Source organism: Heterocephalus glaber, unplaced genomic scaffold, assembly GCF_053883595.1.
Source record: "Heterocephalus glaber isolate CG9 unplaced genomic scaffold, H.glaber_assembly_v1.0 deba00001744, whole genome shotgun sequence".
Taxonomy (NCBI): domain Eukaryota; kingdom Metazoa; phylum Chordata; class Mammalia; order Rodentia; family Bathyergidae; genus Heterocephalus; species Heterocephalus glaber.
The window spans coordinates 4,458,952-4,486,855 of record NW_028258450.1 but is presented as its reverse complement, the minus strand read 5'-3'; the positions used below and the strand labels follow the sequence as shown (position 1 = coordinate 4,486,855).

The following is a 27,904-nucleotide window of genomic DNA, read 5'->3' as shown; positions in this document are numbered from 1 at the left end:
GGCGGCGCCTGACTCCAGGGAGAGTCTTAGACACCCATCTTGTTCTCACCCCTGTCCGCAGGCTTGGAACCTCCCCAAGGCCCAGCCACCTGTCATTGCTGTTCTGGGCTCTGGCGGGGGGCTGCGGGCCCACATTGCCTGCCTCGGGGTCCTGAGTGAGCTGAAAACTCTTGGCCTGCTGGATGCTGTCACCTACCTCTCAGGGGTCTCGGGGTCCACTTGGTAAGTGTTCATTTCGGGATAGGAGGTGGTTTCTGACATCTCAATGAGAGGTTTTTTCCTCTCCATGCCAAATTCATGCTCTTTTTTTTTTCCTCTCTCTTCTTTCCCTTCCTCCCACCCTCCCTCCTTCTCTCCTTCCCTTCCTTTATTTCTTCCTTCCTTCCTTCCCTAGGGATTGATCCTTTGCACTGAGCTACATCCCCAGCCCTTTTCTTTCTTTTTTTTTATTTTGAGAAAGGTCTTGGTAAATCATTAAGTTGCCCAGACTGGACTCAAACTTTAGATAGTTCCTCAGTCTCCCAGAATACTGGGGTTACACGTGTGCATCACCCTGCCTGGTTTCTTTCTCAATTAAAAGCTAATTGTGCATCTAATTGTAAATCCGTGTGATGTTTCATCACATGTATACATCATGTATGGACCACTCCAGATACTTACATTGTCCAACATCTCAAACTTTTATCATTTCTTTGTGACAAGAGCACTCAAAAATATCCTCACCTACATATTTTGAATTATATGGTACAATACTGTAAATTATACTCATTGTCTGTGTGATAGAACACCAGAAATTATTCCTTCTATCTGGCTGTGACTTTGTACCTGTTAATGAACTTCTCCCCTCACCCCATCTTCCCATTTCTCTACCTCTCTGTGTTCTGGTAACCAGGACTCTGCTGTCTTTTTCTTTTTTCCTGGCAGAGCTGGAGATTGAACTCACACTGAGTTACATCAAAAATATTATTTGGGTTTCAGGAGTCATTTCTTCTACCTTGCTCTTGGAGTTTTATGTGTAGACTTACTCACTTTCAGTAAATTAATTATCCACTTCCCCTGTTTGTCATCTACTCCTAGAGGGAGGCAGTTGGGGTTGGAGACGATCTGGCCCACATCCCACCATCCAGCCTCTACTGTCTATGCTTCCAATACTCCACTCATCCCTGTTCCTCTGCCCGCAGGGCTCTGTCTTCCTTTTACACCAAGGACGGGAACACAGAAGATATTGAGGCTGAGCTGAAGCATCGATTTGACCAAAAGGAGTGGGACTTCAAGCACAGCCTAGAGAAAACCGTCGAGGCAGGGAAGTTGGAGAATTACTCTCTGACGGATTTTTGGGCCTACATTGTTGTCTCCAAGCAAACCAGGGAAGTAAGTCCCCCTCAGCTGAGGCCTGAGTCTCTAGGTTGGAAGTTACCAGAGATCTGTACCAACCTCTCCGTTATAAAGTCTCAAGATTTTCTTCTTAGAGTCAGGGTCTCAGTAGTTCAGGCTGGCCTTGGAATCACTATGTAGCCCAAGTTTCCCAGTGATCCTCCTGCCTCAGCCTTCTAAACGCTGGGATTACAGGCATGCGCCACCACACATCCCGTTTAAGATTTTCAGGTCTTTCAAACCTGGACGCTTAGATTTCTCCTCATGACTAAAACTAATCTGGGTTTCTTTGAGTGTAAGTAAAAGAATCAGATTCTGATTGGTTTATGCAAAATCATAAAGTAATATGACTTACTGGAAAGATACAAGAGTCCTCGAGGCAGCGCTTCTCTCCGCCTTTCCTTGATTTCTTGATGCTGATTATTTGTTTTCTTTGAGACAGTGTCTTGCTGTATCTAGTCCAGGCTAGGCTTGAACTCTTTACGTTGCCCAGTCAGGCCTTGAACTCACAATCCTCCTTGCCTCAGCCTCCCAAACGGTGAGATAACAGGTGTGTACCAGCACATTCAGCTTTAATTTCTTGAATTTACTTCTCTCTGCACTTCCCTCCCTCCTCCCCTTCCTCCCTCCTTCCCTCCTCTTCTTCCCACCTCCTCTTCCCCTTCTCCTCCTTCTCTTCCTCCTCCTCCTTTTTCTCCCCTACCCTCTCATCTGTCTCTTTCGTGATACTGGGCATTGAACCCAGCCAGAGTCTTCATACTGAGCTACGTCCCTAGCCCTTTTTATTTATTTATTTTATTTTGATACAGGGTCTTGCTAAGTTGCTAGGTTGCCCCAGTTGGGCTTGAACTTGCGATCCTCCTGCCTCAACCTCCTGGTACTGGGATTATAGCGTGTGTGCCACTGGGCCAAGTTTTTTCCGCTTTCCTTTCTTTCTCTTTCCTCTCTTCTCTTGCTTCCTCTTCTCTTTTCTTTTTGGAGACAGGGTCTTGCTGCCTGGTCTGGGCTTGTCTCCCACTCGCAGTCCTGCCTCAGCAGAGGCTGGGATTCCAGCGGCGGACCTCCAGCTCCTCGGTGCACTTTCATTCCGTTCTTCTTCCCTTGGGCAGACTGGATGTTTTGGCTTCTTCAGGCGCTTAGGGAAAATGCTTTCCCCAGCCCCAGAGCATTCTTGTGTTCACCCCGAGAGCCTTGGACCAGCTGACCCTGGGATCCAGCCCCAAATTACTTGAAAGCATCACCTGGTGTGCTCAGTTCAGGGGAGAGGCCACCCAGATCCAAGCATCTGTGGCCATCAGGGTGACCTTGGCATGGGCTGCACAGGAGGATCAGGATGATTCTGAGGTGGGAACCTGAAAGCAGTTCTCCCAGTGATTCCTTCTATTTTTAATTCTTGGTTTGGGTCTAGAAGTTGTCCTATTCATAGAAATTAGGAGCAGAGGGTCATAGAAAACTATGGGATGGGGACAAGGGAAGAGAAGGAAAGTGAAATGATTAATGATGACAGACTAATACAGACTGTGTGGCCTAGGGGAACAGGTGTTGTTTAGGAATGACAGTGTGGATCAGGTACCTGTGGGTGGTTGGAACATGGAGGATGAACCTGGAGGTAGAATATTCTCTCTCTCTGCTCTATTTGAGTGTGTGTGTGTGTGTGTGTGTGTGTAGGTGGGTGGCAAGAGCACTTAACATGAGATCTAGCCCCTTAAATTCTGTGTCTGCTTATTTCACTTAATACATAGAGCTTCAGCTATGCACGATAACTAGGCTCTAGAGACTTGCTCTACAGCATAGTCCCTATAGTTAGCAGTATGGTATTGTACCTTTTGAAATATGTTAGCAGGTAGAATATTCTTTTTCTTTTGAGCCAGGGTCTCACTATCTAGTAAAGCCTGGCCTTGAACTCCCTATGTAGCTCAGGTTTGCCTCAAACTCACAGTGATCCTTCTGCCTAAGCTTCCTTAGTGCTGGGATTAAAGGCATGCACCACCACACCTGGCAACAGGTAGAATATTCTTAACCCAGTGTGAGTTTTAGAATTTTTAGACACAAGCCCTGCATTCCTCTTCTGTTGGTGGCTATTGTTCACGCAGATTTACACAACATAGGGAATATTTGGAGGACTCATTTGAGATTCATCCATTGGGTAAATCCCTCCTTCCACCCAGATGCATTTCTTCTGCTGTATGTAATGTTCCAAAGGGTTATGAAGTAGGGTTTCTCCTTCCAAATGTATGTTTCCAATACCTAGAAATAAACTTTGCTTTTATGCCACAGGACATAAGGGTCCCAAGGCAGATTTGGAGGTAGCTCTAAGACAGCAATGCCTTGTGACAGCCTTGTTCACCTCTTGTAAAATGGTTAAACCCCTAACCTTTGCAGCAAGTAATCCTGCTGCCACCTTAGCTGGTGACCTTGGGTAAATCCCTTTACTTTTCCGAAGGTAAGTTTCCTCAGCTGTAAAACATGAATGAGAGTATCCTGTAATAGTCCATGCTATGCAGAGTGAGGAAGTGAGGAAGCAAGAGATGAGAGAAATTGTCCACAATCACCCAGTCAGTACATGGTAGATATGGGAGATCAAAAAGGGCAGACAAGCTCCAGAGCCTGCACTTTTAACCACACCTATGGTACAGGTGGGAGACAGAAGCACACAGAAAGGATGCAGTTGACATTTCCCAGGGGATTGAGGAAAGGGATACACAAGACACTCATTTTGAAAACCATTCATTGTATCTTCTCTCCAAAGCTGCAGGACTCTTGCTTGTCTAGCATGACGAAGCATGTGGAGGAAGGGACACTCCCTTACCCGATATTTGCAGCCATTGATGATGACCTTCACCGTGACCATAAGGAAAAAGCCCAGAGTAAGCACACATTTGGAGGGATGGGGTGGCAGGAAGGAACTGAAAGGCGTTGAATGAAATGTGAGTCTGTTGCCCTGACCTTCCCTGTGGTGACCCCGGTAGGCCAGAAAGGTCCTAGAAGGTTGCTCAGCCCATGGAAGAAGAAAAGGACACCCCAGAAGTCATGGAGTGGCACAGACTTTCTTTATGTGAATCAGGGAAGTTGTAATAAAGGATTTTTCAGAGACTGAGAGAGAGCGGGGGAGCAGTGTCTCTCACTTCTTACTCATCATCTTCCTCCAAGGTTCTAAATACAACTCAAATGCTGGTGGCTTTCCAGACGTCCCGTTAAAAAGAAAATTGTACTGGCAGCTTTGTTATAACATCTTTTTCTTTTTAAATTGGTGTATGCTAATTATACAGAATAATGAGTTCAACTGTGAAATTTTTATACGTGCACACAACGTACTTGGGCCGTATCTTCCAGACCATTCACTGTCCCCCCTTCTTTTTTAGTAGTCTTCCTTCTGCTTTCCTGTTTTGACATCCCAGTTTGCCTTTGGATTCCCAGTCTCTCTCCTAAGATTAAGACATCCTGACCCATTTTCCTAAACATGAAATGCATTTGATTGTTCAACAAATATGCCCTGATTTCTCGCTATCTGTCAGGCATGGTCCAAGTGCTCGGACAGGTTTTGGTATTTCAAGGCTCAGAAGTCCCCAGAATGAATGCTTCATCTCCTTCTTTCCCATATGGACCATTATGCTATTTTTCCACGAGTTTGGATAGAGGTGAAATATTCCTTTCCATAATCCCCCCAGTCCCAGCCTCCTTTCCACTACCTCTAAGTCACCTGTCCTCATTGTAATCCATGATCTTGTAAACCAGATTCATCCTGGACTGAATATCATAGTCTCTTTGGAGAGTTCTTTGTGTGTGCATGTGCGTGTACACACGTGTGTGTGTGTGTGTGTGTGTGTGTGTGAGATACTGGGGATTGAGCGCAGGATCTTTGCACTGAGTCACATCCCAGCCTTTTTTATTTTTTGAGGCAAAGTCTCCCTAAGTCCCCCAGCCTTGGCTTGAACTTGCAGTCCTTCTGCCTTGATCTTGCAGAGCCCTGGGATTACAGGTCTGTGCCATCATGCCTAGTTTGGAGGATTCTTGTAATTAGTTCCTCACTGAGCTTCCCGTCTCAAGCTGTCACCTCTTTCCTTGGCTCTCTGGTGGAAGTTTCCAGATCAAAAACATGATCATGCGATTTTCTTCCTTTAACTATTTCTGCACCCACAGATAGCTTTCTGTGCTGCTGTGTGCCTGAACTCCACTGCACTCCCGCACCCTGTGGAGTTGCACCTACAGTGAGATGGAGGAGAAAGACGGGACGAGGACTCAAATTTGGAGGAATATGGGAAACAGAATGTTTCGGAAGTTATGTACTGCTCGTAGCTGAATAATGATTCTCAAAGCTCTGGGCTGAGATCTCCAAGTTGTTTCTGAGAACGCACAGTCTGTCTCTAGTATCTATGTCTTGGTGGTCACTCCTCATTCCACAGCTTCTCCTCTTCTCCCTGAGGACCTGCTGCTTTGCAGGCTGTGTGCTGCAGTCTCACCCTTTCCTTCGTGCCTCCTCAGATCCCTGGTTTGAGTTCACACCACACCATGCTGGCTACCCTGCACTCGGGGCCTACATCCCCATCGCCCACTTTGGAAGTAAATTCATGGAGGGAAGACTGGTCAGACCTGAGCCTGAGCGAGACTTGTCCTTCCTGAAAGGTAGTATGGGGTCAGACTGATGGGATTCAGTGGAGTGGGACATGGGGATGCACGAGTGCCCCTCCAGAGGGTCTGGCTCCACCCATCACCTGCATTTCTGGGCTTCCTTTGGAGATGTGTTCTTCCTTCCTAGCCTGAGCTTCGTTCGGGCCTCCTTAATATGACAGATGCCTCATATCGATTCAGATATGGATATGACTTACACACACACATACACACACACACACACACACACACACACACACACACACACACACACACACAAGCACTCAGGCCAGAACCCAGCAGGGGTAGGAACTCAAGGATAGATGGATAACCAGCTATTCAGCAAATAATTTTGAGATGCACTGTGAGTCCCATGTGGCAGTGCCCAGACAAAAATAACGGGAAGACCCTTGTCTTCCTACTTCATTCTCCTCCACTGGAAATGGCCTCTCCATCGACATAGTCGCCAAAGCCAGGTCCTTTGAGGTTCACCTCTGATCTTTCCTTTTCCCTCACATGCCACTTTTACTGCAGCTCTAACTCCTCTTTGTCCCATTTCCACAGTCCGTCCATATTCTTCCATATCCACCACCAACACTGAGCTGCTGTTACTTGTCACCAGGCTTGTTAGTTCCTCAGCTTGCTCCCCAGATTCTGATTTCTTTTTTTTTTTTTTTGTACTGGGAATTGAACTCAGGATCTCATGCTCTCCAGGCAGGCACTGTGCCAATGAGCTATATCCCCAGCTCTCCCTACTTTTTTTTGAGACTAGGTCTGGCTATATTGCCCAGGCTGGTCTCAAACTCTTGTGTGCTCAATGATCCTCCCCACCTCAGCTTCCTAAATTGCTGGAACTAGAGGAGTGAATCATCATACCCAGGTCAAGATCTTTCTTCTTCTTTATCCGCCCCTGCCCCAACTACCAGAGGTTGAACCGAGGGCTTTTGCATTGAGCTACATCCCAAGCCCTTTTTAAATTTTGAGGCAGGGTGTCTCACTAAATTGTTAAATTGTGTAGGCTGCGCTCAAATTTGTAATCCTCCTGCTTCAGCCTCCCAGAGTGCTGGAGTTACAGGTATGTACCACCACTCCTGGCGCCCAAGTTTCTACTTTCTGTCTCCAGAAAGTATCAAATATAAGTGGAATCATACAGGATATGTCTTTTTGTGGTTGGTTTATTTCAATTAGCATCATATTTCAAGGTTCATCTGTATAATAGCATAGCACAGAATTTTCTTCCTTTTTAAGACTAAATAATTGTCCTTTATATGTGTGTGTTGTTTTTTTTTGGTACCGAGGATTGAACTCAGGACCTTGCGCTTGCGAGGCAGGCGCCGGAACCACTGAGCTAAATCCCCGGCCCTAATTGTCCTTTATATGTATAGACCACTTTTTATTTATTCATTTTTTTGTGGATGAACACTTGAGTTGCTGCCACCTTTTAGTTATTGTGGACAATCTTGCCATGAATATGAGCATATAAATGTCTGAGACCCTGCTTTCACTTCTTTTGGGTCCACTTGGAAGTAGAATTATTGGATCATGTAGAGATTATGTTTAATTTTATCCAAGACCACCATATTACTTTCCATAGTGGCTGCATCATTTTATAGTCTCACCAACAGTGTACAAAGGTTCCGATTCCTCCATATCCTTACCAACACTTAATGTGTCCTAGTTTTAGTTTTTTTTAATCATAACATCCTAATGTCTACGTGTGTCTTTGACAACTTGTTCATTATGTCTCCCTGTATCAAATACAAATGTGTTTGGCTGAGGTCAGTGACCTGGGGAAATGTGGGTTTAATTGTCTTATGAAAACAAAACAAAACAAAAACCACAGGCAAACAGCTGATAATACTGAGTTAGCTGTGCCACATTCAGGATAAGGACACAGTGTATCCTGGATTGCTGCTCCTTCATCCTGGGCATATTAATGTTCATCTCTGTGCTAACCTCCACTCCGTTATAGCACGGCTGCAGCACCAGATCAGTGTGCTCCTTTTAAGAAGGACAGCAGCACTTTCCAAAAATCCCCACTGTGTTCTGCCAGAGCTTGACTTCGTCTAGCTGCAAGGGAGGCTGGGAGACACTGGGACAAGTACTGATAAGCACTGGGCTTGAGATGACCTCATCCACAATGGTGAGCTGGCTCCCTCCATGGAAGAGAACACTCATGAGGACAGGAACCTTGTCTGGCTTGTTCACTGCTGCCTTCCAGAAGAGTGCTAGGTGCCCCATGATTGCTTCATGAACATCTAATGAACTGAAGAAGGCTCTTCCTTTCCAGTGCACATACAAATAGCACCTTTTGCAAGCCACTCAGTGCGTTGTGTAACCAACCATATCAACTACATGATAGACTTTTAGTTTTATTTCTGTTTTCTCTGCAGGATTATGGGGAAGTGCTCTGGCTAGCCTTGAAGAAATTAAAAATTTCATTTTGGGTGAGTATTTGGAGAACAGAAGGGCCAAAGCCTACAGATATTTTGTGCCAGGACATTTACCATATTTTTGCTATGCAGGGCAGAAGAGAGATCTGTATGTCATTGTTTAGCAATTGCATTTCCTAAATTTGTTATCATCTCTTAATCCTTTATTGAGGCACCCAGTATAACTACAGAGTGGCTAGGAGTGCAGGCCCCTTGGGAGGAATGTTGTTCTGGTACATGTGTGTTTTGAGACCTCTGGAAAGTTACTTCAACTCTCTGTGCCTCAGTTTCTGCATCTGTAACATGGGGTAATAACTGTAGTAGTTATGGGAATTCAGTGAGATAATTCCTCTAAAGCCTATAGATAAAAGCACTAGGAAGTAGAAGTCATTATCTGCCCTATCCCATAATCTTTGTAATAGCTCTGAAAAGTAGATGCTATGATCACCTGCATTTTGCCTTAAAAATACTCACCTCCAGAGCTAGTGGCTGTATTATACTCATTAACATTGTCCTGGCCTATGCATTCTTTTTTTTTGTATTAAATTCTTTTGTTGGTACATTTTAGGTGTACAACACAATTACATTTCACATTGGGAATTGTACCTTTACATAATGCATCTTGATTCTTATTTTTTCCCCATTCCTCGCCCTCCCTTCACGCCCTCCACCCTTCCCTATTTACAAAGACTTTATTTCCATTTTTTCCATTTCTCATCATTTTACCTTTCCCTTCTTTCCTTTCCCCTGCCCCTTCCACTACCCCTACCCCTTTGGACCTTTTCTTCCTATTTTACATTATCGATTATTCATTCTAATCATTGGTACATTTAGTGGATGCACATTGAGGCGATACTCTTAAGTGAAATAAATAGGACACACATGTGTAAATACCAAATAGTTTCTCTGGTGTGAGAAACTGAAAGTGTAAATAAGGACTAAATGTATAATAGGTAATGTGAAATAGGAAGAAAAGGGGCAAAGGGGAAGGAAGTGGGAGGGCTAGGGGAAAGGATAGAAGGGAATGGGATTAATATGAGAAAATGGAAAAATAGGAACAAAATCTTTGTAAATAGGGAGGACTGGAGGGGTTGAAGGGAGGGCTGGGCAAGGGTGAAAAATAAGAACCAAGAGAGACTATGTAAAGGTGCAAATTTCCAATGATGAATGTCATTATGCTGTATACCTAAAATGGCCTATGCTTTCTTGCAGATCAGTTATTGAGCCTGAAAGAAAAATTGAATATGACACATTTACACCTGAAAGGTAAACATCCCATATTGCTGGGAGTCGCTCCTGATGACATGGACTGGGCACTTGCTTAGGCTGGCCCTGGCCTCAGAATGTCACATGTGATGAGCATTTGTGCTCAGCATCACCCAAGGAAGTACTATGATTGCCTCTGCTGCTCAGGTGGGAATGGCTGTGAACATGTCCCCCAGAGGCCATGGGTCCCCAGTCCAGCAGTATTGGGAGCGAGGCCTAACAGGGTGATTAGGTCCCCGTGCTCTGTGCCCATGGGTGGTTTATGTCATTGATATCACAGAGGTAGGCTACTTATTGCAAAAGTGGGTTTATTATAAAAGTGAGTCCAACCCCTTCTTGCTTCCTTGCTCTCACCCTCTCCTGCCCGTCTCCTTTTTGTTTTCCACCATGGGATGATGCAGCAGAAAGCTCTTGCAAGATGCCAGCACCTTGATGTTGCACTGGCCAACCTCTGAACTATGAGAAATACATGTCTTTTCTTTATAAATTACCTAGCCTGTTATAACAGCTCAAATAGACTAAGGAAGAAATCAAAAGGCACATAGGTTCAGTGGTGTGTCCAAGGCCCTACAGCCAGGAGGCGCAGACTGCATCCCTAGCACCCATGTGCAGAGTCACCCATGTACCCTAGGTACGTCTGGAATCCGAATGACATCAGAGGTAGAAAGTGGGTGCAGCTCAAAAGAATTAGGAAATCTAGAAGAAAAGTATTTCTCAGGACTGTGTGGACTGGGAGTTCAAAAAAGCATTCAAGAAAGGCTTTGCTGCACAAAACAAGAAGCCCCAGAGTGCTTTTTTTTATACAGGGTCTCGCTGTACAGTTCAGGCTGGCTTTGAACTCACTATGTAGCTCAGGCTGGCCTTGAACTTGTGGCAATCCTCATGGCTCCGCCTCCTGAATGCTGGGATTACAGGCATGTGCCACCATGCCTGGCCCCCAGAGTGCTTTGACTTAAGATGCAACGAATGTATGCTTGGCTCATGAAAAAAGTAATATGGATTGGGTGACCATCCTGAGCCACTCTGTCCCACGTGGGGACTCGGGGATTGAGCTGCATATGTCTCATTACTTCTTATTGACACAAGGTCTCTGTGTTTGTTCTGTAAGAGAGCTGGAGGGTCATGAAGGGCTTCTGTGGCCAGTCCTGGAGGTAGCATGTATCACTTCTAGTCACTTCCTGTTGTCCAGGATCAGTCAGATGGACCCCACTATTCCAAGGGGGAATTTGCCAAATGTCACCCTGTGTGCATAGGAAGAAGCAATGGTGAGCACAGAGCAGGGTTGTCTCCTCACAGGCCAGCAGTCAGGGCCTGTCTCAGACAATAAGCCTGCTACAATGAAGGCCCATAGTGTGGCTGACTTATAAACAACAGAACTTTATATTTCAGTTCTGGAGGCTTGAAGTCTAAGAACTGGGTTCGGGGAGAGGCAGGTTCTGGGCAGAACCCTCTGCCAACATCTTGTATCCTCACGAGCCAGGACAATAGGAGAGCTCTCTGGAGTTCCCTTCTAAGGACACTCACCCCTTTATGTGAACTCCAACCTCACGACATTAGTGCCAGCCAGAGCCTCCACCTCTTAGCAGTCCACTGGAGGTTAGGATTTCGGGACATGGACTTTGGGGGACACAAGCACTCCTCACCTTCCTTTTTTGCCCTCCCCTCCCACAGGCTGCTCTGGACACCTGCGCTTCTTCATCTTCACTCACACCTCAGTGCCTGTGCCATCTGTCTGAAACTCCTTTTCCCTCAGAAACCTCCATCTCACTGTCACCCTTCATTCATGCAGAACAATTTTTTTGCATGGTCAGAAATATATATCACAATATCGATCATGTTAACTATTCAGAAATATCCAATTCACTGGCATTAAATATATTCACAATGCCATGAATCCCTCACCATTATCTATACTCCAGACATTTTCATCACCCCCAAACTTAAGCTTGCTATTCATTAAAGAATAACTGTCCTTCTCCCTATCTCCAATCCCTCACCTGTGCCTCTCTTCTGCTTTCTGTCTCTGAGAATTTGCCTCTTCTAAGTGCCTCTTATGCAACAGACTATATGCTTACATCTCCCCAAAATTCATATGCTGAAATCTGAATTCTCTAGGCAGAATTCCCTAGGCAGTGACACTGAGAGTTGGGATCTCTGGAAGCTGATTAGGCCACGAGAGTGATGCCTCGTGATAGGAGTAGAGCCCTGATACAGGAGGCCCAGAGAGCTAGCTGGCCCCTCTGCCATGGGAGGGCACTGCAAGCTGGTACCATATGAACTACAGAGTAGACCCTCCACAGGCATCAGATGTGCAAGCACATTGACTTGGACGTCCCAGCCTCCAGAGCTGTGAGAAATAAGTTTCCTAAAGCAGCCCAAATGGAACAGGACATCCTAGACATGGAATCATACAATACTGGTCCTTCTGTGTCTTACTGATTTCACTAAGTGTAATGTCTTCGGAGTCTGTCCATGCTGTAGCACGTGTGGAAATGTCATTCCTTCTGGTGGCGGAGTGGTGTTCCATGGTGGGGCTGTGCCACAATTTGATTCTCCATTCATCTCGTGATGGACACTTGGATTGTTTGTACATCATTTTGGTGATGGTGCCTAGTGCTGAGGACAGGATCTGAGATATGTTGATCCAGAGAGAGAGAGAGAGAGAGAGAGAGAGAGAGAGAGAGAGAGAGAGAGAGACTTCTACTGGAAACTGTTGCTGACCCTGGGTTGGTGGAGAAGCCCCTCAGATCTCATGGTGGCTCAGCCTGGGGATGGGGCAGGATGAGGGGTTGCGCACCTTTTCAGGGTGGTCTCCTCAGAAGCAAACTGGAAAGGAGTGAAGGGGAAGAAGTGAGGCCGCAGCCTGGTCCAGAGGGGGCCCTGGGACATAAGTCTGGCCCTCAGACTGCCTCACTTGGAGCAAGGGAGTTGGGCTTCCAAGCCCTAATCACAAGCTAAGGTATGCCTGGGAGGGATGTCACTCTTGGCCATTCCCCATACATTGAAGCTACTCCATGAATTGCAGGTGAGAGATTTTACCATGAAAGCACAGAAGTTGCTGGTTGGATAGACAGCACTGGTAAGAGGATTACAAGAGAATTTGGGGGGTGGCAGTGATGATATCCACATACTTTCATGGGTATTTTTTATCTCTGAGCAGGGACCATTGTAGAAGAGCTGCTGGACTTGGCGATGACTTACATAAAAGATCCAAATGCCCCCGGCATCCTGGAGAAGCTCCAGGTCCTACAGCAAAAACTGGAGGCTGGAAGGAGAGGTCTGTGCACAAGAAGCTGCCCACAAACTGCTATGTGGATGTCAGAGAGGGCAGGGGGATTAGGAGAGCAGAGGGGCAAGCAAGCGGACAGGCTGGAAACTTGCTACTGCCATCATTCTAGAAGGAGGGACCCTAGACTGTGGTGATGCTGGCGAGCATCTCGCTGTTGTGCCAGGCTGTGTCCCATGGGCCAGCTGGGTCTTCACAACAGCCCTGTGAAGTAGGCAATCATGGTATCCATAATTTTAAAGTGATGAAGCTGAGAGAGAGATTGAATGACACGTCCAAGATGACACAGGGTATGAACAGCAGTGCTGGCAGTCAGACCCAAGCACTCCGGCTCCAGTGTATATAACAACTCTCCAATAATGGCTAAAAGCCAAAAGTCTGTAATTGGTAAAAGCCAGCGAAATCTTCCTTTGCTAAGTAATCCATATTTGCTTTAGGACATGGCATGAGCCGAACATATGAAGGGCAGGATTAGAGCCCTGGATTGGTGGTTGCTGTAGGATAAACATAAAAGAGAAAGCAGTGGGGAAGAGTATGGGGTTGCATCCCAGCCCCACCCCTTGCTAGCTGTGTGACCTTGGGCAGGTGATGTAGCCTCTCTGCCCCTTCATGTATCTGTTCTGCATGATGGAGATGATTCTACATTTCTCCTAGTGCAGTGAAGGCTGAAGGATAGAATTCATGGAATGTGCTTAAAGGTGGGCCTGGCATGTGCTAAGTGCTCAATAAATGTGCACAGAATTAATATCTGTGTGAGAAAGGGAGGGCTGAACATCAGTTCAGTTAGTGGGTGTGGATTAGTGAGTATAGATAAGAGTGGAGGTGAAGGGGGCTTAGAACCAAACCCTGAATCCCAGCATTGAAAGGAAGAGTAGAGGCAGAAGCAGGGACAAAGGAGAGGGAAAATAAGAGGTGGAAGAGTAGGAGAAAAGAAGGCAACGTTGAGGTCACCAGCAGGTAAGAGAAGAGAGGCCACCCAGAGAAGCCACCAGCAGTGGTAAGAGGAGCTGTTGGGCATCACAGGAGAAGACCAAGTGTGATGGTCCTTGGCATGTACAATGTGTGGACCCAGTCTGAACGGCAACCGCCTGGGTCTCTAGGGGACGATGAAGTCAGCGAGACTGCACTCAGATGGCTGGCTGAGATGGCCCAGGATTGGAACAACGTCTCCCCAGAAGATCAGGGGAAGTTCCTGGAACAGCTGGTACAATGCTTCATGAAACTAGAAGAGCATTCAGGCCTGAGTTCATACCCCAGGCTTTTTTTCAAAGACGTGATGTCCGGTAAGTACCAAATCCATCAGCCTGCTCTGTCTTCTCACTTGTCCACCTCTCTAGGCTGTCCTGCAGCAGGAGGCTGGGTGACCAGATATCCCATGCTCCATTTCTCCACCACGAATGTCTTGATTTGTTAGCACAGCACAGGCCCAGGGGTTACAGAGACCCCTTGCCTGCCCTGACAGTCTTATAGTCTAGCGGGAGAGATGGAGGATAGACAAGTAAGCCAACTACAAACAAGGCTATCCCTGATGGGGCTAAATTCCATGGAGAAAGGAGAGGAGTACAGGTTCCTGGTAGGAAATTCTGAGTGACGTGGTATGAATGAGCCACAGCAGAGACAAAGCTGCTCACTGAGCCCTGAAATGACCCAGAAGCAGCCTGATCCACTCCACACCACAAACCCCTGGGTCTCCCCCCACAAGCCGCTGAAGGTTCTCTTCTTCGAGGACTCACCCAGCATCCAGGCAGATACACATTGCCCTTCTATCAGCAAATCTTCAACTCACCAAGAAAAGGAAGGAAATTTCACCTTTCTTTAGCTTTTCTTTTGTTGTCTTCCTCTTTTTCCATCATAACAAAAATTCTTATTTTATCTTTTTTGAATGAAATCAATCTGCTGGTTTCCCTGGTCTACACAGTTTCAATAGTAAGGTTGCCAATATCTTGATGCCTTTGGGTAGTGCTTGGCCAGGTTCCCATTAGGTGGGGTTAAAGAAGAAGGTGTACTTAAGAAGCTGATGACTGGGGGGCGCCTGAAGAATGACAGTGAGCTCACTCAAGTGAAGACCTAGAAAAGCCAACTTTGACTCCTGGCTCTATCTTAGAGATGAAATATGCCAGTTTACCCTCCTTGGGTGGTCCATGGAAAGAAATGGTGGTTACCACCATTGTACTATGCTTTTTTGTTTGCTTTTTTTTTTCTGGTACCAGGGATTGAACTCGGGACCCTGTGCTTGCAAGGCAGGCTTCGGAACCACTGAGCTAAATCCCCGGCCCTGCTTGCTTGTTTTTTTGAGCCAGAGTCTTGCTATGTACTTCAGGCTGCTCTTATAGGCACTATGTAGCCCAGGCAGGCCTTGAACTTGTGGCGATCCTCCTGTCCCAGCCTCCCAAGGGCTGAGATTACAGGCGTGCACCACCGCACCTGGCCTCCTATAATGCTTTTCCATAATGAATTCAGTTTGTTCTCAAAGAGGAGCACATATCTTTAATGTACCATGTTATAAAATGATGTGCATAGTTTTACTTTTGTGATTAAGCATTGTGTATTTAAGTTAGATCAAACCATTACCTTGTATGCAACATTTTTTCATCTGTCTTGCTTCTGGATTCACTACTCTGAAGCTGTTTTGGTGACTTCAACTTCTTCCATCTCCTTATTTCTTTTTAAAGGAAAGAATGTTTATTAAGTATTCCGAGTCAAGCCTGGGAAACAAGGAAGGATGCCACTCTCTTCTTGCAGGAAGAATCTGGCTTTCTGTGCATGTGCTGCTGCCAACTTCTGTCCTGGGCTCTGTCCACTTACATTAACCATGGGTGTCTTCATTAGGCCAGGAAGGGACATTAGGCCAGCCTGAAATTTAAAGTGAGGTGACATTCAATATTGAAGAGTCATGCAAAGACGTACAGGGGTGTATGGACTGCTAAAATACTGTAGCAGAGAATAAGTTTTAATAGGTATTAATATTATAGATGCGTTGTATAGGGTGCAGGAAAGGGGACGTTATCAGGACCTCTGCTGTGGTCCTGGCCTGTGGGCCACCACAGCGCAAGGAGAATTCAAGAACAGACAGAAACGAGACTTAGGGTGGAGAAGCTGAGTCTTGGGTCCTGGTCAGTGCTGCTGATGGCAGCAAAGACAAAGGCCCCCCAAAGCATCCAGTCTTTATTGAATACAATCATGAGAAGGAATAGGGAGTAGGGTATGCTTTGAAGGCATCTAGCAAAATACTGCTGAACACCTGGCATGATGGCACTGGGTAGGGCTGTCAGGGAGTCGGCACTGCTTATCTTGCTAGGATAGAAGAAACTGGTACTGGGACTGGGTGCAATTAGCAAGCAACCCACAAGGTCAGTGAGAAGCGATAATTCAGGGGAAAGGATTTTAACTGGGGTCATGCTGAACTCAGCTGCACGTAATTCAGCAGAGCCCTGCCACTTCACAGACCAGGACCTAGGCCCCAGTGACAGCCATTAGCACAGGAGCAATGCTAACCTCACTGTGCCAGCTGACATGCCCGATGGGTCACGTGGGGCTTCGGTCTGACTCCTGATATAAAACAGTATAGCCAAATTAGGGAAGGCAAGAAGCATGTGCCACTCACAGCCCACTAGTACTGGGCATGGATGTCTCCTACAGCATTGGTCAAGGTTCTTCAGAGAAACAGAACCGTGTGAATGTATCTATATCTATACAATCAGCCCTCTGCATATGTAGGTTCTGCACTTTCAGATTCAACCAACTGTGGATCAAAGCCATTTAAGCACATGTGTCTGTATTAAACATATACAGACATTTTCTTGTTACATTTCCTAAGTAATACAGTACAACAACTACTTAATTGTGTTAGGTATTGAAGGGCATCAAAAGATGATTTAAAGTATATGAAGGATGAGCATGCATATGAAGCAAACACTATGCTATTTTATGTAAGGGACTTGAGCACCATTTGAGTTTTGGGAGTTGGGGTCCTGGAACTAATCCCCCATGACAGTATAGCTATATCTGTTTATGTGTATCTCTCTATATACCTATATATGTATCTGTCTATCTATCTATCTATCTATCTATCTATCTATCTATCTATCTATCTATCTATCCATTAAGAATTTGGCTCAAGGGAATGCTGAGACTGGCAAGTTCCAGCTCCATGGGGCAGGTCAGCATCCTGGTAGGGGATTGAGGCAGCATTTCTCTTTTCTGGAACCCTCATTTTCTTGCTCTTAAGACCTTCAACTGACAGGAAGAAGCACAGGCTGGCCATTCCCGGCTCACTCTATCAATCTGCTTAGGCTGCCATTACAAAGTTCCACTGAGTGGGCAGCTCTAACCACATACATATGGGTCTGTGCTCTACAGGCTGGAGTCCAAGCCCAGTGTGCTGGCAGGGCTCACTTCTCCTGACACCTCTCACCTGGGCCAGTAGATAGACATCCTCCTTTTCACCTTCCTCCTGCACCCTTTCTTCTGTGCATACCCATCCCCGGTGTCTGATCCTCTTTAATATGGGCCTCCCCTTATGGCCTCATTTAGCTTTAACTGTCTTCCCTAAGTGGCCAAATACAGTCACATTGCAGGTCACAGCCTCAATAAAAGTTTGGGGGTCAGGGCACAGTGCATCCCATTACACTCACCTTTCCCTCTTACTTTCTCCCTCCAGAGATCCTGGACACTTTCAAAGTTCTGATTAAAACTGGAGTGTGCTGTTTCAAGTGGGAATGGGGAACCATTTACAACTTCCTGTATAAACATGGTAGGTGACAAAGTTCCTCTCCCATCTTACCAGTCCCAAGTTGGATGGGCTGAGGTAGTGGAAACAAGGAACTCGAAATGATCTCACCCTATCCCTCCTCAGAGCTGTGAAGTCGGGGTGGGCAGGCACCCATGGTTCTGAATGGAAGAACTGGCCCTCTAGCTGGTGGTTCACAGTTCAAGGCATTGTGAAAGTCAGTGTGTTTTTCTGCCTCTAAAAAAGATGCAAAAACTCTGTCCTAGGATCTGGCTTACATGGATTGTTGTTTTGTGGGTTACCCCCATTATCTAGGTAGAACTGATTTTGGTCTTCAGGTGCTCTCTCTAAGACCACTTTATAATCTCCCTAAGCTGCTGCTTTCCTGGCTGATGAATGCTCTGACCTAAGCCAGTTTCTGCATATTGGAAAGATCGCCACTCTTTTGTGACAAGACTACAGTGGACATCTTTGTGTTTGGGGTCCTATTGTTTTCGATGAAGTCAGGAAAAGGTGCATGCCCCAGGATGGTGTGTTCCAAAATGTGCCCCTCCTTGAACAGGGCTGTGAATGGCTTGCAAATTGTATCAGTCCATTTTTTGTTGCTATCACAAAATACCTGAGGTATTTTATAAAGAAGAGAGGCTTATTTAACAGAGTTTTAGAGACTTAAAGTCCACGATCAGGTAGCCCCGTCCATCCAGCTCTAGTGAAGGCCCTTTTGGCTGTGTCATAACATGGCAGAGAGAGGCAAATGCCAAGGGAAATGACCTCATGCAGAAGGGCCAAGCACATGGCTCACCTCATTTTATAAGAACTTGCTCTCTCGGAGCTGGGGATTTAGTGCAGTGGCACCCTGTCTGCCTTGCAAGCACAGGGTCCTGAGTACTGGAAAAAAAGAAAAAAGAACTTGCTCTCTTTAAAACTCCCCCATCATTCCATGAGACCAGCAGTAATCCCTTCCAAGGTGGTGCCTCCATGACTTCTCACCAGGCCCCACCTGTTAAAGGTTCTGCCATCTCAACACCACCACACTGGACGCCTTTGGGGGACTCACTCAAGCCATATCCAAACCATAGCAGAGGTGAATCCTGGCTGAACACCTGCCTTCACTCACTTCTCTTCGGGTGCTTTGTGCAGGGCAGGCTCTACAGCTGAGATTGTGCACAACTCTGTTCATATATCCACATTCTGGCCTTAGAATGTTAAACTTTGAATAAACTTAGAATGTTTAACTTTGTTAAACTCTGCAGGTGACATCGAAGAAAAGGAAATGAGCAACCGGGAACTCCTCCACCTGGTGGATGCTGGTTTTGCCATCAACTCTCCATACCCTCTTGTTCTGCTCCCTGCACGGAATGTCCAGCTCATCCTCTCCTTTGACTTTAGTGCTGGGGATCCTTTCGAGGTAACTGAGCAGGGCCTTGGTGGGGTTCCTGGGTGGAGGTGGAGCTGTGTGGGGAGGAGTTAAGGCTCAGGAGGGAAGGGGGTGGTGGGAGGTGTGGCTGGAGGTTAGTAAAGCAAATCTACTGGTACTTCACACCTGAAGCACTCATGGTCTGGCAACATCCAAGGAGGCTCTGATCTGCTAAGTGCAGTTCAAAACTTCCTGGACTCCTCTTCCTCACAGGTGGTTCTGCCACCAGCTGGGCACTGCCTTTCCACCACAGCAGGGTGGGCTGTGACAGGTTAGCTCCTCACCTATGGGCCTCTTGTTCCCTGTGCCCATCTCTAAGGGTGAAGCTGCTTCTTCCTACTCTTCTTGGCCTCCTGAGGTCATAGAGAAAACATGAGGTCATTTGTAACTAGCACATATTGTACTGTTAGGAGGCAGTAGTGGTTTTTTCTCAATAACTCTCATCAGTTGTACCTGGCTTCACACCGTCTCTGCCACTTACCAGTGGTTTGTTTTACTTCTGTGCACTTCAGTTTCCTCAAGTGTAAAATGCTATTCATAATAGCTCCCCTGAGAGTGGTTATGCAGATTCAATTAATACTTATGAAGTGCTTAGCACAATGCCTGCTACTAGCATGGGTTTATAAATATTGTCTTTAAAAATATAAAAAGGAACCCTTCTACCTTGTTAGGAATGTAAACTAGTACAATCACTATGGAAGTCAGTGTGGGGATCCATCAAAAAACTAAAAATAGAAATTCCATTTGACCCACCTATTCCCCTTCTCAGTATCTTCCCAAAAGAGTTACAGTGATACATTCACGGCTATGTTTATAGAAGCACAATTTGTAATAGCTAAATCTTGGGAGCAATCTATATGCCTATCAACAGATGAATGGAAGAAAATGTTGTATTCACACATAACAGAGTATTACTCTGCCATAAAGAAAGAGTCAGTTATAGAAAAATGAGTACACCTTGAGACTATAATGCGAAGTGATGTAAATCAGACACACAAGCTTAAATATCACATGGTTTCTCTTATATGAGAAACTGAAAATATAAATAAAGAGCAAAATAAAAGACAGATAATAGGAAGTACAGAAATAGGTCTTTCTCAAGTGGGAGGAGTATCAAGGGCTGGAAGAAGAAAGGGAAAGAAGATGAAAAAGGAATTAAAATGTGTCATGTACATGTGCCAAGTCCACACGAGGGATGTAAGTGTTACATACTGCAAACAGGCACTGATAACATGAAAAACTAAAAAAGGACATAATATAAAATTATCTATTTCATGATCCATACCAAGATATAATAGTGAATACATGAAATAATCATGACAAAACATACCATCTCTTAGATTTGTGTGCCGTGTAATGAACATTTATATTCACACATGTAACAGTGGGCATTTCTACGATGTGGGTCAGACATCCACTCTTATCTCCACTGCCCCTGGTCAGAATCCACATGTCCCCCTTTCTGTGTCTTTGGCCCTGGAATATTCAGGCTTTCTGAGCCTAGGATTTCTGCTGTACTAAAGATCTCCAGACAATATGATCAAAGTGGAAAGAGCAGGGTCTTTTGAGGGTCACTCTAGTGAATTTTTGCTGTGGAAATCTGAGCAATAGTCTCAGCATCTGAGCCTCAGTTTTCTCACCCTCAATGGGTATAATATAATCGGTAAAATAGTCTCTGCCTCATCAGAATTCACTGATGCTCTTCACAGTGTCTGATCCATAGCTGGCGTTGAGTAAGAATAATGGTGCTTAGGAGGGTAATGATAAAAACCACAAAAGCAGTGATAACAAACATAATAGCATTTGTTAAACTTTGAATCAGAGAATCCTACATACAGCTGTGTTATCTGATACATACATGGGGCACATGTGACATTTAGCACTTATACCCAGTCCACAACAGACGTGCTGTGAGTTTGAACACTTTAGATTTTAAAAATTGAATGTAGGAAATTAATATAAAAGATGTCAAAAAAAAGACCTTGCCATTTTTTTATTGGTTACTCATACTGTTGACATTTTGAGTTAACTAACGTTATTTAAAAATGGCTTTTCCCATTTCTTTTTGCTTCCTGCTATAGTTTGGATCTTGAATGTTACTCGGAGGTCTGTGTTAGACACTTGGTCCCCAGTGTGGTGCTACTGGGAGGCAGTGGAACCTTTGAGAGGCCTAGTGGGAGGTTCTCAGGCCCTGGGCAGGTGCCCTTGAAGAGGGCTATGGGACCCTGGCCTCTTCCTCTTTCTCTTTTTGCCCTTTGGGTCATGATGTAAGCAGTTTTGCTTTGCCATATACTCCTGCCATAAGTTGCCTTACTACAGGCCCAAGGGAATGGAGCCAACTGATTATGGACTGGAACCTCCAAACTGTGAGCCAAAATAAACTTTTCCTCTTTTCAACTACTGGGGATTGAACCCAAGGTCTTCACATCCCCAGCCCTTTTAATTTTGTTTTGTTTTTGTTTTATTTTTTTTAAATAGGGTCTCAATGAGTTGTTAAGTTGCCCAGGCTTGGCTTGAACTTGCAGTCCTGCCTCAGCTTTTCAGAGTGCTGGTATTACAAGTGTACATCACCATTCCCAACTAACTTTTCCCCTTTATAAATTGATTATCTCAGGTATTGTGTTGTAGTAACAGCAAACTGACACACTTATTTCAAAAGAAACCGGATCATTTGAAGATACCTATGTGGCTGATATTCAAACCCTTGTTTGAGCACCCTTTTCCTCACCTTCTTAGTTTCCCAGCCCCCAGTCCTTAGGGTTACTCTCAAGCTTGTAGACATCATGGAAATTATTCCCCAGGTGGGGTAGGAACTGGGGGACCTTTCATGAATAGAAGGCTGCACCCATGTCTAAGCCAACACCTATTATACTATGTGTCTGGGCTCTTTGCTGAGGTTCTGGTGGGTCTTCAGGCCCCAGGAACCTTCTGGACAGACCTTCAGATAAGTTTCTTTTGTCTCCTTCTTAGACCATCAGGTCCACTGCTAAGTACTGCCATGACCACAAGATCCCCTTTCCCCTGTTGGAAGAGGCAAAGTTGAAGGAGTGGTCAGCAGCCCCCAAAAGCTGCTACATCCTGAAAGGGGAAAAAGGACCTGTTGTGATGCATTTTCCCCTGTTCAACATAGACACTTGTGGAGGTAAGTTCATGAGGAGAAGTAGGATGAAGAGTCACCAAGACACAACAGACAGGGCTGATCTACAGCTAAGGGACATCTGGTCTACCCTTCAACACCTGAAGGTCAAGAGTACGTGAGGAGGAACCTTTGTCATGTCCACTCTGTGGCCTCCTGGAGATTTCTGTGCTTTCTGACTCAGTCTTAGATGTTGCCTCATCTCAGCGAAGCATTCTTGTCCTCACTGACTATCCAACCCTTTCTGCCTCCATCCTCTGGTCACAGGTGAACAGACACTTAAAAGGCCCAGCATCCAGGATTTTGGTCCTGTAGGGCTTGACCATACCACTTCCCACTTTGGACTCTCAAAGTCTCTTGTCTTTTCTTCTATGCCTCCCGAATGAGTCCTATTGGGAGTTCAAATGTGTTCATCTTTTTCCTTCATTTAACAAACATTCATTGGTCACTTATATTGGCTCAACCATTATTTCAGGTGATACAGGATAATGTAGAAAAAAGAGATTCTCTCCTCATATGGAACGTAGGGAGCATAGATAATAAAACATATAGATAAGGGTTTTTTTACTTAAATTCTTTTATTGGTACATTTTAGGTATACAACACATTTACCTTTCTCACTGGGAGCTTGTACCTTTACATGATGCATCTTGGTTCTTACTTTTTCCCCATTCCTAGCCCACCCTTCCCTATTTACAAAGACTTTATTTCCATTTTTTCCATTTCTCATCATTTTTCCTTTCCCTTCTTTACTTTCCCCTGCCCCTCCCACTACCCCTACCCCTTTGGACCTTTTCTTCCTATTTTGCATTATCGATTATTCATTCTAATCATTGGTACATTTTAGGTATACAATATAATGACTTTCATCATTGGAAATTTGGACCTTTAACATATAGATAAGTTTATAATGTAATTTGCCAATAAATCTTTACTTATATTCATAGGTAATGTAGGTAAATGGATGCACCTTGAGACCTTACTGTTAAGTGAAATAAATCAGACATACAAGCTTACATATTGCATGGTTTCTCTTCTGTGAGAAACCCAAAATATAAATAAAGAGCAAAATAGATAATAGAAGGTAGGGCGATCATTGTCAAATGGGAAAGGGAAGAAGAGAAAGAGGGAGGGAGGGAAAGGAAAGGGGATAAAAAAAGAATTGGAAAAAATAGAGATAGAGCTTTTGCAAATGGGGAGGGGACTGAGAGATGGAAGGAGCAGGGAAGGAGGGGAGAGGTAGGGGACAAAAACAGAATTAAGATGTGCTATATACACACACCAACAATAAATGTACAAGAAATGTACTGCAGACATGTATTAATTAAAATAAAAATTAAATTTAAATTAGAAATCCCAAGTAGTGGGCTACCTGGATTTTGTCCACAGTAATAGTTTGCAAACCTCTGGCATAAATGGACAAAATCAGTAGAACTGATCACCTAAACTTGTGGTACATTCTCTTTGTTTATTTGATTCTACTTCAGCTGACATTCAGAAATTGAGTGAGACATATGACACCTTCAAAATGGCTGACAGCTACACGCTAGACCTGGTGACTCAGCTCCTGAGGCTGTCCAAGGAGAATGTCAGCAAAAACAAGGAGACGATCCTTAGCCAGATACGGAGCATGGCCAGGTGCGTGTGAAGCCAGAGCTGTAGGAATTAACCAAGAGAAACACAGTTTCTTCTCTTTTCAGCTTTCATCTCCATAGGGAAGAAAGATAGCGAGCAATCAAGGAGTGAACAATACTCTGGAGAAGTACAGGGCCAGGTGGGCTAATTTGCTAAGGATGTGGTAATAAAGTCCCACAGACAAAGAAACATGAAACACAGGAACGTGTTGTGTTCCAGTGTTGGAGGCTACAAATTCCAGCCATGGTGTGGGCAGGGATGGTTTCTTCTGAGGGCCATGAGGGAAGGGTCTGGTTCTGACCTCTCTCCTTGACTTTCCAGAGCCATCTTGCCCCTGTGTCTTTTTATATTGTTCTCCTTGCATGCACAGGCAAAATGTCCTGTTTTTAAAAAAATAAGAATACAGTCAGATAGGGTTAGGGCCTACCCTAATTACCTCCCTGTTACTACATTGCCTCTCTAAACACCCTGTTTCCAAATAAGATCATGCTCTGAGTACTAGGGGTTAGGACTTCACCACAGGAACTTGGCAGACAGAACTGAACCCAGAATACAGGGTTAGCAGAGAAAGCCAGGTCAGACCATCTGAGACCAGGTATCCAGGGCAGGTGTCCCGAGGGGGTCACATCACAGCAGGCTCTGAGTGAAGTGAAGGAGCAACCCTGACACTCTCTGCCTGAGACAGAGTGGGTCCCCAGGGGACTCAGTGTTAGAGTCTGGGGTGGGGGTGTGCCTGGAGGAGAGGCAGAGGCCATGACAAAGACGCATCAGTTGCTGCTGTGACAAATTGTCACCGACTTAGATGCTTAAAAAACCCCACAGGTTTATTGTTGTACAGTTCTGGAAGTGAGAGCTCAGAAATGAGTCTTACGAGGCTAGAACCAAAGTGTCAAAGAAAGTCACATTCAGAGGTTCTGGATGTTAGGACTTCAGTGCATAAATTCGGGTGCCTGTGGAGGAGATGAAATGCAGCTCCTAATAGGAACTCAATCTTATCTCTTGGGTAAAAGCAGTCATAGGCTCCAAGAAGAGCAGAGAAATGAGTGACCAGATTCGGCCACCAAATGCCACCCCAAGCCATGAACTCGTCCTGCACCTGAACCCTGTGACACTTAATACCTCCATGAACATCACTTGCTTCATTAGCGAAGACACCCAACCCACCCAGCTCTCTCACACCACTGGCTGACTCCTCTTCAGCCTCAGGTCGATCTTCAGTCCTGCAGAGGAACCTGTCTCCAATCCTCAAACTCAGAGGTTCCCTGCCACATGCTCCACTATCCCTTGCCCTTCCTACTCCCCACATTCCCTCCCTGCTGAGCCCACAAGTGGTTTATACTTATTTTTTGACTCTTTCGCTTCATATGGAGGTGTGCAGAAGTGGGGGTCAGGCACTACATCCCTTTGCTCACTGTGGTGTTCATTCATTAATTCCCTAGTCATTCATTAGAAGCTTACTGTATACTTGCCTGCCAGGCACCACCCCAGAAGCTACAGGCGCAGCAGCAAACAAGTCAGGCAAGGCTCTTGCTGCCCTGGGATTTATATTTTCTGGGGTGGAGCCATGACATTGACAGGTAAACGAGTGAATGGAGAGCATAGGTGTGGAGAGTGATCAGTGCCTTATATAAAGACCAAAAAGCACAGTATGTACCAGGAAGCGAAAAAGGGCTCTGCAGGAAAGAGAGTGGTGGTCTTAGAAGGCATCCTGAAGAAGCACCCTTTTCCCTGGGACTGGATGCTGAGAAGGGGTAGCCATGAGGATGTCTTGGGAAACAGACTTCCATGCAAAGGGAAAGCAAGTGCAAATGCCCTGGTGTAGAAATGGCTTTGCTTGATTCATGGATTAATGGATCAGGAAGAAGGCTCTTATTGCTGGATCAGGGTTAATTGGGTGGAATTGTGTGACAAAACATGATTGGAAAGATATACAAAGATCATGTGATTTCTGGCAAGGAATCATGACATTTAATACAGGCTGAAGAGCTAGCACTAGCCTAATTCTAGACATAAGTGCTCAGAATTTATAGGATTGGATAGACCAGTGAGCACTTACACAGTAATCGTAGACTATAGGAATGCCACAAGTGGGTGGGAGATCTTTCATCAAATCCAGGTTTGTCAGTGAACAAGTCTCTCTTTCTCGCTCTCTCTGCAGCAGCCCCTAGGTTTCCTAACCATGTCCAATGTTCAACATTGTCTGCAAAGAACAATGGCAACTGCTAACTCTCCTTTAACACAGCTGCAGTGCTGGAGTGGTCAGGCCCAAGTGGCCCCACCCCACCGGCTTCCCCCATAGTCCACCATCAGCTGCTCCTCTGTGAAGACAAGCACCAACTTGCAGTGTACCCTGGGCCTGCTGGTCTACCAGGGTCCTGGCATCCACCTGGCTCTGCTGTTCTCTGCTTCCTTCAGTTATGTCTCCACAGCATCAAGTTTGCCTTGACCATTCTCTCTGGGCCAATTTTCAGTGACTGCCTGGAACGTGTCTTTAACAGCATCATGCAACAAAAGGAGCCCCAGGAACTGAAGGTGGTGAAATGAGTCCTACAAACTTGTCAGGAGACCCTGGCGCTAGAGTATGACTCTCTGACCACCAGAGTTACCATGGCTCATGTCCAACCATCAATGAATGTTGTGATCAAGACCAAATCCACTTAGTCTTTCTTTTATTTAGCTCTGCAGAGGTAGGAACCTGGGCCTAAATCATGATCTATCTCTTTAGAGCCAAGGGAGCTCTGAGTATACAAATGTTCAATAAATGCTTGCTGATTGACTAATAGACTGACTACATGTGTCTCTTGGTCTGCCATCACCTCACTGCCCCTTTTTGCAACCCCCTTTATTCCTTCATTTCCTGCCGTTCTCCTGCATCTTGCCTTCTGCCTTTTCCTGTCTCTACTCCTAAGTGTCTTCTCTCCTGTCATTCTCAGGTAGACACCTTCCTTGGCTCCTTTGTTCCTTATCTGCTCCATTGATCCCATCTGTTGCTCCTCTTCTTTCCATCCCACATGTCTGTATCTCCATCGTTAAATGTGAGGGCTCCACCACTGGGCTGAAATCCTGCTTCTGCTACCTTATCACCCTAAGGGCATAGGCAAGTTTCTTTGCCTTTTGCCTGGGTTCCATTGTCTGTAGAACAGATAGCTCTGTGATGTTTATATCTTGGAGAGGTTTATATGAGTTAACTTTGAAGACCTTAGAATGGCATCTGGTGCAGATTGAGTGTTCAAGAGACATCAGCCATTCGTTTTTAAATTAAATTTTATTTTCATTGGTCCATGTTCGCAGTACATAATGATTGCATTCCTTGTGGGTAGCCATTATTTTTAATACAATGTCTTTCCAACATTTGACTGTTAAAGAGTTGAATTGTGTCTTCCAAAAAGATGTTGCTGTCATAACCTCCCTCCTTGCACACAGATACCTCCTTGGTTACCTCACGTTCCAACATTCCACACCAAGCTGCCAGCACCTGGATTTATCCCCACCTTCTCAGGACCCTGTATTACCCTGTTTACCTTTGCTACAGCAAAATACTCGAAGCTATGTACTGAATAAAGAAAAGAAGTTTATGTTGCTCAAGCTTTTGTAGGTTCAAGGGCATGACATTGGCATTTGCTCCTCTGGTGAGGGCTTCTTGTCTTTATTACATGGTGGATGGCATCGTGGTGGGAGAACATGCAGGAGGAAGAGGTGATGTGGAGAGACAGGAAGTGAGAGTGTGAAGAGGGGCCAGGCTATAACACTTCACTTATAACATCCTTGGAGACTAACCAGGGGTCCCATGAAAAGCGTGTTGATTCCTCCCTAGGACAGTGCCTTGATGACCTCCCATTAGGCCCCACATCGTAAAGGTTCCACCAACCCTACCACACTGAGCACCAAGCTCCCTACTCATCAGCCCTTGCAGAACACACTCAGACCATACCTGAACCGTAGCAACCTCCGGGCCATGCTGTGGGGACTTCCCCTACCCCCACTTCCTGTGGGAACTCTGTCTCTCCACATCACCGCCTTG

General features: G+C 45.4%; 1 protein-coding gene across 1 annotated transcript in view; it reads left to right on the top strand.

The window, feature by feature from the left end:
- Window positions 1–26,665, top strand: part of Pla2g4c (phospholipase A2 group IVC) — a 45,684-nt gene extending 19,019 nt beyond the window's left edge. Inside the window, exons 4-17 of the mRNA XM_087200707.1 lie at window positions 62–222; window positions 1,182–1,371; window positions 4,124–4,241; window positions 5,857–5,997; window positions 8,376–8,429; window positions 9,627–9,680; window positions 12,706–12,759; window positions 12,841–12,957; window positions 14,067–14,249; window positions 17,627–17,719; window positions 18,949–19,103; window positions 22,083–22,254; window positions 23,736–23,886; window positions 26,042–26,665. Of these exons, the coding sequence (XP_087056833.1) occupies window positions 62–222; window positions 1,182–1,371; window positions 4,124–4,241; window positions 5,857–5,997; window positions 8,376–8,429; window positions 9,627–9,680; window positions 12,706–12,759; window positions 12,841–12,957; window positions 14,067–14,249; window positions 17,627–17,719; window positions 18,949–19,103; window positions 22,083–22,254; window positions 23,736–23,886; window positions 26,042–26,051 (1,653 nt within the window). The 3' untranslated portion in view covers window positions 26,052–26,665. The remainder of the gene's footprint in view (window positions 1–61; window positions 223–1,181; window positions 1,372–4,123; window positions 4,242–5,856; window positions 5,998–8,375; window positions 8,430–9,626; window positions 9,681–12,705; window positions 12,760–12,840; window positions 12,958–14,066; window positions 14,250–17,626; window positions 17,720–18,948; window positions 19,104–22,082; window positions 22,255–23,735; window positions 23,887–26,041) is intronic.
- The last annotated feature ends 1,239 nt before the right edge of the window (window positions 26,666–27,904 follow it).